This window comes from Trichomonas vaginalis, chromosome I (assembly GCF_026262505.1).
Source record: "Trichomonas vaginalis G3 chromosome I, whole genome shotgun sequence".
In the NCBI taxonomy this organism is placed as follows: Eukaryota; Parabasalia; order Trichomonadida; family Trichomonadidae; genus Trichomonas; species Trichomonas vaginalis.
Window position 1 is genome coordinate 25,434,578 of NC_067203.1, and position 12,032 is coordinate 25,446,609.

Here is a 12,032-nt window from a genome sequence, read left to right on the forward strand (position 1 = left end):
AGGATCCCGCATCCAACACACAACAACAAAACACAAAACACACTTTTTGGTTCTTTCATCGTTTTAATCGTAATTTATGTAATATATGATTTGGATAAATTTTACAAAAATAGAACATATATTATATTCTTTTCAAAGATTCTTGAAAATCATCAAAAATAATTGTATTTTAAAAAACGATCAAATTATCCTTTCATTATTTTAAACTTAAATTAGTTTTTATGATTGACTAAAGCAATCATATTTATTCATCATTAAATAAACAAAAAAATAATATTTGAGAGTTATTTCAAAAAAAAACACATTGAATTTATTAATTTGTCTCAATTTCAGTATTATAAATTTTTATAATTTCAATATTTTGAAATACACTTTTTAATATTTCAATATTTATGATATTTCAATGTATTAAGTGGTCTCAAATTGAGCTTCTCAAATATAAGTTGGCCTATTCAAATAATAAAATTAAATAATATTTAAAATAATAAATAAAAGTGATTGAGGTCATAGCAAAACGGCTGTTTCAGTCATTAATTCTTAAAAATAAAAAGGGTAAAAACTAAATACAATGGGTAAAATTCAATAGTGTCTGTGCTATCGTTCAATTTGAAGGTGTCTTTTGAAACCGCAAGACACATTGAATTTTTGAATAGTGTATTATGGTTTGACAGACACCAATGAAAAAAATAAAATGATATTTTTTTTTAAATATATAAGATCCTTATATAAAATATAAATATTTTATCGTTTTATTTTCTTGTTTTAGAAATGTTTTTTATTGAAAAATCAATAAAACTAACCCCAAAATAAAATTTTTGATTTAAAGACACTATGATGACACCAGGCAAATCTTCCAAGACACCTATCGTCGCGAATCTAACAACCATAGTTTAATCACATGCAAAAGGTAACTAAACTACTTTCGCCGATCCGATTTGCTCCATATTTAAAATATAGCTTGCATATGTAGAAGAAAAGCTAATTTTGAAGTACGCCCGAAATCCACCAACAGGATTTCGAGCTACTAAAAAGGTACTTTTAAATGTGATTTTTTTTATAAAAAATTAAATTTATTTTAAGATCAGACTAAAAACTAATTTTATGGAAAATCTATATCGACAAATTTATTACTTATTGGGTATATAGATTTTTTGATTATGGCGATTATGTCTGATATATGCTTCCAATAAGCCAAAACACATTTCATACTGATTTCTATAAAAGGTATCTTTATTATAGAAGTGTAAGCTATATCTGTTTGTTTTTTTATTATAACAAATTCAAAATTCTCTTATAAGGACTAGATGAAATCTGTATTATTAAATCATTAGCTAAATGAAGGTTCAAATAGAAAGTAAATATCAATTTATATGATACTGAAACCAAATAGTTCTTTTAATAAAAGATAACACGCTGAAAATTATTGAGTATTTGCAAATCTCAAAAATCTATTGGTGAATTTGGTTCAACTTTTAAAATTATAACATCCATATCAAATCATAAAAGCAGACAAAAATTAAAGCCAAACCTATCGGCCAATTTTTTTTGATATTTTGATTTTTGAGGTATACTTTTAAAAGGGGATTTAAAGCACTTATGAAAAAACATTAACTTCTGTCGTTATGATTATTGATTTAGACAATAATGATTTTAATCTTTGATTATCAAAACACTAAAGTCATCTTTTTAACATTTGCTTGGTAGCATTAACTCAAGTCTAAAGTACTATTTTATGTGGCACTCTTAGAATTTTTGTATTCATTGTACACGCTGAAATAGTACCATTAAAGTTATGGCGGACTTTCAAAAAATAGTTTGGTCACCTTTTCACATGCATCAAAAAAATTCTGACATCAATGAACCTTAGTATACAACATTTAATTTCATGTATTGTAGGAATATTTCACATTCAAATTATTCAAAATCTGTGATGAAAACAGAATTTCATATTAAATTGATGGGAGATAACTTAGTTAAGACAGTAAACAAGTAGCCAGTATTAAATTTAATATAAATATATAATTTTAATTAACAAAAAAGATTAAGGAACTATAAATCCCACTCCCGCAACCTGAACAAACAGATATTTTCTTAATAAAAAGGAAAATCGTCGTCAATTGCAGATGTCAAATCGAATGATGTTAGAGAGTGGATTGATTCAAATGAATCAGAGAAGAGATCGAAAGTTGGGAAATTTGATGGAGCCGGTTTAGCCTCGATTGGCTTTGGAGATGATTCGGATGTCAAATCAGTAATTGGATAACTATGTTGCTTCTCTATCTTCTTGGATTTCAACTTTGACGATGATGATCTGTGAGAAGAATCGTGCTTCGATCCTTTGATTAATTGGAAGTAATGGTATCTGCACTGTACATCACTTCTAGATCCCATTTGGGCGGCAATCTTTGACCAAACTTTGGTTCCATATTCGGAAACAAGATGGAAAAGTTTTTTATCTTCTTCTGGAGACCATGCAGCCTTATTAATTTTTGGATCAAGGCCTCTGAACCATCTTTGACTGCACTGTGGTCTTGTGCGGCCATTGCCGACAATCTTGACGATTTCTCCCCAAGATTCAAGTCCGTATTTGTTGATTCCAGCTAAAAGACGGAGATCTTCTTCTGGTGTCCATGGTCTGGCACGTCTTCTATGTCCCTGTTCAGGTGCCTTCTCTGGTTCGAAGTCTTCTTGTAATGGTGAGCTAATATCAACGCTCAGAATAGCATGTATACGGTCTACTGGAGTAGTATTTTGGATTAACTCATAAACTTGTGAGCTGCATGTTTGATAGGTAATTTTATTGCTAAGCATGTTTTTAATAAGATTGGTAGCTGAGTCTAATACATCTTCTTGGATGTCGGGGCAGACTTCTACAATGTAACTGGAAGCAAGCCTCACAAGTGGAGCGTCGAAACTCATATTTTTTGAGTTTTGACCAATCTCACAAAAAATTGTATGTAGCTGCTAATTTCACAGAAAAAATTGTGACATCTGTATTTTCTAAATATATGGCTATTTTATTCATATGCTGTGAAAGCTGAAAAGAATTTAACTCATTGAAATTAAAATCTGAGAGTTTCGTTTTTTTAAGAAAAATGGGTAAATATTATTCTATATAAGATTAGAAATATTTATCGAATTTTCATCACAATTCTCTGCAGCATTCAATAAGATATCGTTAAGAAAAAGATTAAGAAAATTGAGATAACCCAAAAAGTTGTTAAAAATATTTGAAAAATATATATACATTTTACATGCATATTTAGGAATAGATTTCATTGAAGTTTTCAAAAGCAATTGAAGAAAAATAACTATTTCTTGTAGATAGCCATTTCCTAAATACTGAATTCTAGAATTGAAAAAGAATCTTTTCAACCACTTTCGATAATTTCACAATTTTTCTCAATAGGTTTTTAAAATAAATTTAATGCTTATATTTGGTGTTTAGATTTTATAATGAAATTTAAACGATTTGAGTTATTCAGTTTTCTCAATTTTTTGAAGTTGAATATTTTTCCCTAAAAAGCGCGAATACTTCAACTAAAATGCTTTTTTAATATTCTCGAATGCTCAAAAGTCTTATCTTCCTTTAGTGTCAAAAAATTCAAAGTTTAAATAGATCGTTTTTAATGGTTGCACACTATTTGTCATTATTATTTAAATTTAAATTTGTTTGTTCACAAATTCAATGCTCATCCAAATTTTTAAATCGGGCTTATTATATTACTTTTTAATTATAACTCAACAACTTTCATGATTTCTTTTGAAATCGGATTACTTTCAAATATAATTGAATGCTAATTATCTGATAACAATAGCATACTATCAATCTTTCAATCAATTTTCCATTTGATATTTTTTGATTCCGTAGGACCACTCGTATGCAGGCATCCTTAATTTTCATTGCTTCTTTTTTATTTTCCTAAAATATCAACATAATTATGGAATTAACCAGCCAAAGTATAACCATTAAAGCTTATCGAATCATATTTAGGGATTAGGTACTCGCTATGTTATAATATTGAGGTGTTGTTATATATATTTAGGATCAGCTAGCTGTTTTTCTTTTCTAGCTACCAATTCTTTCTAAATATTTATATTTAATAAGGGAATTTTCATCTGTCAAGTCCTCTTTTAAATCTTATCTGATTTTTGATTCATCTCTTGGAGTTGTTGTTGACATCAACTTAATGTTGCAGTAATATTAGAAAAGTCTTTCGTTTAAATCACAGAAATCCAAAATTCACTTGAGATGATGTAAATGATATTTCATATCTATATTATTGAGCAGATTTTATTCAAAACTATTCAAATTATTATTTGTACCTGGATCTAAGATCCCTGACTTAGAAACATCTTATTTTGTGGAAGTCTAGAAATAAATGTATAAAAAATTAATAAACTAAAAACATATTTATATTACAAAACAAGTGAAAGGAATTTATCAACAAGGCAAGGCTCAAATTCTCTTTCATCATCATCGCTTGACATAAAAACTCTCATCGGATCTATTTGAACACTTGGAGCGCATGGGAGATGTCTGAGATTCTCAGTTGTTACCTCAAGGATTCTCTCCATTTCTTCTTTGGTATTTTCGTTGATGATATCATAGCTTTCCTGGTTGAGATGCATTTCTGGAGCGTAATATGAGGAAAACTCGTGTTCTGGGATGTTGTTGTCCAAAACTTCATCTAAAAGTATGGCAGTTTCATATGTCCAGCACCTGGAAACGTTCCTTGTTGTGTAACCACCGCCACCGGCAACGACCATCGGAATTCCGAAATTTTTTACGAATCTGACGCATTCTCCGTGGCCATGGATACTAAGATTGAAACCTCCTAGCTTGTCTCCAGCAAGAGAATCTGCCCCACATTGGAAGAAAATGGCATTTGGACGATACCATTCAATAATATTGGTCAAAATCGGTTTAAATAAGCCTAAGTAATCTTCGTCGTTCATTCCATCACGAAGTGGTACATTTAATGCGTAGTATTTTCCTTTTCTAGTTCCAATATCAGACAAAGCACCAGTTCCTGGGAAGAAATCACCAAACTTATGAAAAGATACTGTAAAAACTCGATCTGTTGTATAAAATGCTTCTTCAACACCATCTCCATGATGAATATCTATATCAATATATAAAACTCTTTGGTAACGTTCAAGTAACTTCAAGATACCTAAAACGCAATCGTTTACGTAGCAAAATCCGCTCGCTTCTGCCTTTCTGGCATGGTGTAAGCCACCTGCCCAATTAATAGCAATTTGAGTTTTTCCTGAATTTAGGAGTTCTGCAGCTGTAATAGATGCTCCAGCTGATATTTGGCAAAATTCGAATAATCCTGGGAAGAATGGTGAATCGCCTGTAATATTGTAATATTCTGCGGCATTTCTATTCTTTGAGATGTTTTTATCGTTAGAATTTTTGATGAAATTTATATAGCCTTCGTCGTGGAATTGAATTAAGTCTTCTACGCGTGCTCTTCTTGGTGTTAGAACTTGTAATTTGTCTAAAAGACCATAAGCACAAAGCAATGAATGGGTCATTTTTATTCTATATGGCTTCATTGGATGACTTCTTTCATAAACGAAGCCTCCAGATTCTTCATCATAGAGATAAACGATATTCTTTTTCTTCATATTTTTCTGAAATTTAATTTAGTTTCAAAACACATGTTCGATACATGTATTCTATCCCAAGCAAAAATATCACTCTTATTGCTGCAGATTTACATAATTGAAGATCAAAAAGATCAATAACAAAAATTATAACATGAAAGCAATAAATATCACTTATACATAGTAATAACTACATTGAAAACAAAAAAAATAGAATAAAGAAACATTTTATGAGCAAACCCAAGTTAGGACAAACTTAGGCTCGTTACAATGAATCCATATTTGTGCTCCACTGCCATTGCCTCATACTAAATCATTGTGGCCGTTACGTTTTAAATTCAAAAAAAAAATTCCATTCTGGGCCAGGAATGAAGCATTGCTGAATATTTGTTGCGCATCAACCAAAAAATCCAGAGGAATTTAATGTGCGGTGAAGTTTCGTTAATTCTTTCTCCAGTGCAATGCGAGAAGTATGATCAGTCATCACAAGTGCGAACAGTGCATTAATGTCAACAGTTGTGGCTGCTATATAGCTGTCGAAAACCATTGACATTCTCTCACAAAATCATCATATTTTTATGTCAAGAGTCAAACATGCTTTTGTGTAATAACAGATGATTTCCATGGGAGATGAATGCAATGTGAATAAGAGAATCAGGGGAATTTGAATTGTGAATCCCTTCTGATAAAATTGAAATAAATTTGACGTTGCTTCGAAAAGTGACATTTATTTTTCTATTGTGGAAATTTGAAAAATGGCAAGCAAGTGCTTTTCGTAAAGAGTGGGGAGCATGCTATAATATTGTCAAGCCAATAAAGATTATACTAGATGTTATCGTTCTTGGAATTGCGATCCGTTTAATTGTCGTCGCAGATACACAAGATTACGGTGAACGCATTACAACACCGGTCCTGAAATACTGTGTCGGATTCTTTATTTTGTCTGCACTCTACGTTCTCTTCGATTTTGTACAATTATTCGGTATTGGTCTTGCAGCCTCAGGAATTCTTTGCATCTTAATATTAGAGGCAGTTTCTGCTTACTTTACCTTCACAATAAAGAAATTTACGACGCCAACATTTATTGCTCGATCAACTGAAGTAGCTTTTGCGAACTGGAGGCTAGATTATATCTATCAGAGATTCCAAAGCCTCGAAGGATGCGTCGGACTTAATATTACAAACGATGTTTGCGGTCATGAATGCTGTGACGACGTTTTCATCCAGAAACTTACATCCTACTTCAATTACATCAAATCCCTCGATTCTACAGCCTTTGTTTGCATTATCATTGGTGTTATTGTTTTCACATTACCTGCTTTAATCGCCCAGGTCTTCTGGACTGCTTAATTGGCTGTAATATGTTATATTAATATACTTTTATATTCTTTTATTTTTTAATTTTCAAAAATTTTTTGTTTTAAATGTTTAGGAAAAGATTATATATATATTAACACTTTTTTCTTAATTTTTAACAGATATTTCTAAAGTAGTTCTTGCGAATCTATCTTATTGTATCAAAAAAACATCTGAAATTAGTAATCAACATATAATTTTAAAGGAATAAACCATCATCGTAGTAATGATAATGAATGGCTCATCTAAACAAGTGCTTATCACTAACGATATCAAAAATGAAGTATATAATATCGAGCAAAATTTGATTTAAAAGAACCTATGCAAAAGTTGGACGAATTGATTCTTACTTCATGTAGAAACATGTCTGCCAATACGAAAAATTACTGGTCTGGATCATTCAAAAATTACTGCAACTGTTTTTCTGAATGTTATTGAAAAAATTGTGAGCGAGATGTAATCTTATAGTTGAGAAGTTTATAGTTCTTCCAAATCCTGAACAACAAATCTAAAAATGTAAATCAGTAATTGAATGAAAACGAATAGCAAAAAACTGATAAAATATAGTTATCGGGCTGAAAAGATTAGATTTTGTATCGGCAACATTTCTTTTGATCAAAGAAATTTTTGCTTTTTTGAAAAGTTTTCAAAAAGAATTTTAGTGTTTTTGATATGGAATATTATGCTCCGAAACCAATCGATTCACGGGCTATATATTCTGATCTGAAAGTTATTTCGTCGGTCGAAGAAAACACTGATTCTTTTCATGAAACTCTCAATCTACTGTTTTTATTTTTTTCCAGCGTTGCAAACAAATCAAAAATAGTAGCTTCATTATTCACAATACTCATGCACGCACAGTTACTCTGTACTGTTTGTGTTTTACTCATCATTCTCAACTATTATTCCAATGAAGATAATTACACTTGTTATATTGCATCGGTAGGAATCACATTCTATCCTTCGTTAACACTTAACCCGACTTCCTTTACAAATATTCTTATTATTCAAATTTTATCATATTTTAGTATTTTTCTTTTTTGGTTAGGCTTATTCAAAATCAAGCGTCATATTTCGATTTCAAATGCATTCGTATTCGTTACTTATATTGTTTCTGTTGAAATTGGAAGACTTTTAGTGATTCCAAACGTTTTTCTCACAGCAAGGGCACTGTTTACTTCTCTCGATAATACAACTGCTAGATATATAACTTATGGATGCCTACAGCTCTTTATCATGATTCTTTTAGTTTTTCAGACATTTTGTCTATCAATTTACTACACTTCATCGTTTTATAAACCATCATACATGATGTCGCCTTTTGACAAAACTCCACACTACCAAGTTTATGTTTGTGTGTTCATTTGTTACTTATTTTGCACATATTCGACAAAAACATATGCAACAGCAGTATGTTCATTGGCATATCTCTTAACATCAATAATCTATTTCATACAAGCCAAATCTTTACTATTTTATTCAAAATTTGAAATTTATTCTCATTTTGGGTATTGTGGTTCATATTTATACGTTTTTATCATCGGAATACTTCACTTATTCTACAAATTCAAGCTAAGTATGGGATTGTACACTACAATTTCGTTTTTGATATTTTTTATTTGTTATTCAGTAGCTTTATTTATAATTAGGGCCAGAGTTAAAGGATTTGTCCGAAAACTAGAGAATGCAGACAAAATTGAAGACTTAAAAATCAAGAATCAGAGTCAATTTATGCATTTTATTTATATTTCGTATTTCAATGCATCGAAGCTCTTACTTGATGGATCTTTCTTCAAATTCGCATTAGAACACGAAGAAGAACTAGGACATTCAACTCATATTAAATTATTAAGGTTAATGAGCTCTTTGCCAATGAACATACCCCATATTAATGAGATTGAGAGCAAGGCATTCAAATTCCATCGTCATTTTTGGTTCGATAGCTTCAAAATCTTTGAATACAAAATTATTAAAAAACATAGATGCAGAAGCAATGATAAAGAAGACTTAGAATACTATGCAAGGATGAGCTCTGCCATACAGAAGTACGCAGAGCTCATTAACTCTTCAGTTTCCGTGATTCAACATGAAAAAAAATCAAATATTTTTATTTACGGTTCATCCTTGAGCTATTTAGCCAGGAAACTTGAATTTTATGTCAAACTGATGCTCCTCCGCTATCCGAATAAGCTCAATTTCGTTAAATTGGGTGCATTATTTTATGAAAGGTGCGTAATGAACCCATTCATCGCCAGAAACCTTTGCAACTGTTATAACGCAATATCCGTATACGAATTTCCGAACTGGCGTGAGCTAACCACCCAAGATGTCTACTTCAAAACATTATTTGACGAAACGGAGTATTCCAACGAAAAGAACGATGAAGACATGAGTTTCGACTCCAATGAACAGGCCCTTAACCAGTCTTTGAAGTCCGCAATCTCAAATGACATGGTTAAATTCGAAATTTCCAACTTTTCAGTCGTTACCGTTGCTTTACATATCATAGGATTTGCCTTTATATTCTTTGTTATGTGTATTATCTACAGCGGAACGACTTTAACCCAAATTTACACAGGAATGCTCACTTTAATCGATTCTTTGAACATGGACTTAGCTTCATTCCTCAAGTTACTCATCTTTGCATTCGAACCATGCCTTTCCCAGACTTCTTCTTCGTTTAATTCTTCAATTAATTTGAAAAATTACCTTGAAGAGTACAGTTGGAATCACCAGGAGTTCTATAGGACCCTTGTAACAGTTCTTATGAGTAATCGCCAGCTTAATTCATCTCTTTGGAGCTCATTTACCACAAGATATCTTATAAGTCAGACAGTCAACGGAGATCCATTCAATTACAGCTACCTAACAGTTGGAAATCGCATAATAACTGTTGTTGAGAGCATGTTGTTCTCAGATCGCTGTTCAGACAACTTATATTACAATTATTCCCAAAATTTCTTTTTGAACTTGACCGATTACGTTGACAACTTCGACGTATTATTCCAGACATCCATGGGAAGAGTTCTCTCCATGATTATCCGTTCAACAACCCTTACTGGTGAACTTGGAAGAGCTATCGTCATTTTGTCAGTTTTTATTTCCCTTTTTTCACTTTTATTTTACAAAATGAAGTTCAACAAGATCCAGGAGTCGACGAACGACGGTAACCAGACGAAAGAGTCCAACTTAGTCACGTCAATGCTCTCAGAAACTAATCATGAAACCGTTTACTATATTTCGACGGTTATTTGTACGTTAACGGTTATTATTTTATTATATGTATTGAATGTTTATATCATGTATTATGTTGCGAAGCAGACTAGTGATACATCATCGCACAACATACAAGACATATTTAGGGAACTGAAACAGACATTTTACATTGGCTGTGCAATTACAGGATTAAGATTACAACTAATTAATCCTGATTTACGGACAAAAGCCAAACTGAATGTCGAGAAAGCGATGAGGATGATATCTTTGACGAATAGAGCTTCATCTTTCAATTACTCGATCATATTCAATCTTTCAAAGTTAATTGGTCGGTCGTATTTTGAAAATACTACACAAGTAACTGAAAGTTTTGTTTTGAACACAACTTATTTGTTCTTGACTGAGCTGATGCCATCGAATTTGCAACTGATAGAAGCAAGGAAACTGAAGATAACTATTAACTTTAACAATATAAGTTATTACGAAGTTTCTCTTCATTCTTTTATTTTCCTTTTGAGTTTGATTTTACTTTCTATCGTCGTAAGTTCATTACATCATTTCATTCATTCTGTTTTATACAGCGAAATGCTAACGAAACTTATACCTTATATAAGGACAGCTGTATCAGAAGATGGAAGTAACTCTGTCAGTGGTATGAATGATAACTCATTTACCTTGGATTTGGTTGGATATCCTGCAGCAATTGTTGACAGCAAAGATGAAATAATTTTTGTAAATCACCTTTGGTTGTCAGCTTTTAATGATGTGATGTCTAAATTCATTGGAACAAATGTGAACCAGTATGTTACATCAGCTATTACTGGTAAAGAGTTTGACGGTTTAAAAGTCGTTGTTTTGGAAAAAAGTAAAGAAATGGACGGTTTGAAAAAAGATGTCGATGAAAAGAAAAAAGAATACAAGAAAGTTATAAAAGTTCTTCATCCTTTGGAGAGTTTCACAGATGAAATGAAGAATCGCACAGCAATTGTCTTGTCTTTGAACTTCGTTCCGCTTGGAGAAGGTGATAGATCAATAGAAGTTGATACATGTTCTTTTCACTCAAAAAATATTATTTCAAAATTGAAAGGATTTGTAAAGCCGTTCAATGTCAGATTTTTGTTATGGAGTTTTGGCGAATTACAATTAGTTTTTGGTCTCAAAGACGATGATGTTAAATGTGCAGCGTTGAATGCATTGAGCACTGCTTATTACGCGATACAAGTGGCAATAGAAGGCGAAGAGATGTTTGAATTGTCAATTTCTGCATTGATTATGTCAGGAAAATTTATTGATGGCAATTTTGACGGAAGGGATGTCAGGCAGAACAGATTCCCTAATGCTGTCTTGTTGTCACAGAGTGTTGCTGACTTAGTTGTTGATTATGTTTGTGATATGGCTTATATTTACAATGGTTATATCATGATTAATGTTGATGATAGAGATATCGATGATACTGAAATGGAAGAAGATACTACTGAAGATATTATGTATATTTAATATATATAGATATTTGTTTGTTATTTTTATATATATAATATATTTTGCGTATATTGTTTTTTATTTGTTTTGATAAAGTTAACTTTGTTTAATATAGTGTTTCTGATAATTTTTTATATATTCTCATAGCATTTATTCTTTTTATCTTATAGATGTTCATCTATAGAGATATGTTGCGATTACGATGGGATGTAAAAATTTATGCTTGTATTTCTCTTGCATGATTGATCGGATATCAAAGATGTCATATCAGATCACATTAACCTTTTGAAGCGCGTATCAAAAAAAAAATGACACAGATACAGAAACCAATAGCCAGCAACCATGTACTAGTGATTTACTCAAGT

At 31.4% G+C, this 12,032-nt stretch overlaps 3 protein-coding genes across 3 annotated transcripts, besides 1 other annotated feature; 1 reads left to right on the forward strand and 2 right to left on the reverse strand.

The window, feature by feature from the left end:
• Positions 1 to 903: 903 nt before the first annotated feature.
• Positions 904 to 1,827: a mobile genetic element.
• Positions 1,828 to 2,091: 264 nt separating this feature from the next.
• TVAGG3_1048620 (RNA polymerase II transcription regulator recruiting protein) lies at positions 2,092 to 2,919 on the reverse strand (the record flags this gene model as incomplete). The annotated part of the gene is made up of 1 exon (XM_001325476.1): positions 2,092 to 2,919. One exon carries the CDS (start codon positions 2,917 to 2,919, stop codon positions 2,092 to 2,094), a length of 828 nt encoding a protein of 275 aa, XP_001325511.1.
• Positions 2,920 to 4,419: 1,500 nt separating this feature from the next.
• TVAGG3_1048630 (histone deacetylase class I, eukaryotic type family) lies at positions 4,420 to 5,637 on the reverse strand (the record flags this gene model as incomplete). The annotated part of the gene is made up of 1 exon (XM_001325475.1): positions 4,420 to 5,637. The coding sequence occupies one exon, from the start codon at positions 5,635 to 5,637 to the stop codon at positions 4,420 to 4,422; it is 1,218 nt and encodes a 405-aa protein (XP_001325510.1).
• Positions 5,638 to 8,504: 2,867 nt separating this feature from the next.
• On the forward strand, positions 8,505 to 11,775 carry TVAGG3_1048640 (uncharacterized protein; the record flags this gene model as incomplete). The annotated part of the gene is made up of 1 exon (XM_001325474.2): positions 8,704 to 11,685. One exon carries the CDS (start codon positions 8,704 to 8,706, stop codon positions 11,683 to 11,685), a length of 2,982 nt encoding a protein of 993 aa, XP_001325509.1.
• Positions 11,776 to 12,032: the final 257 nt, after the last annotated feature.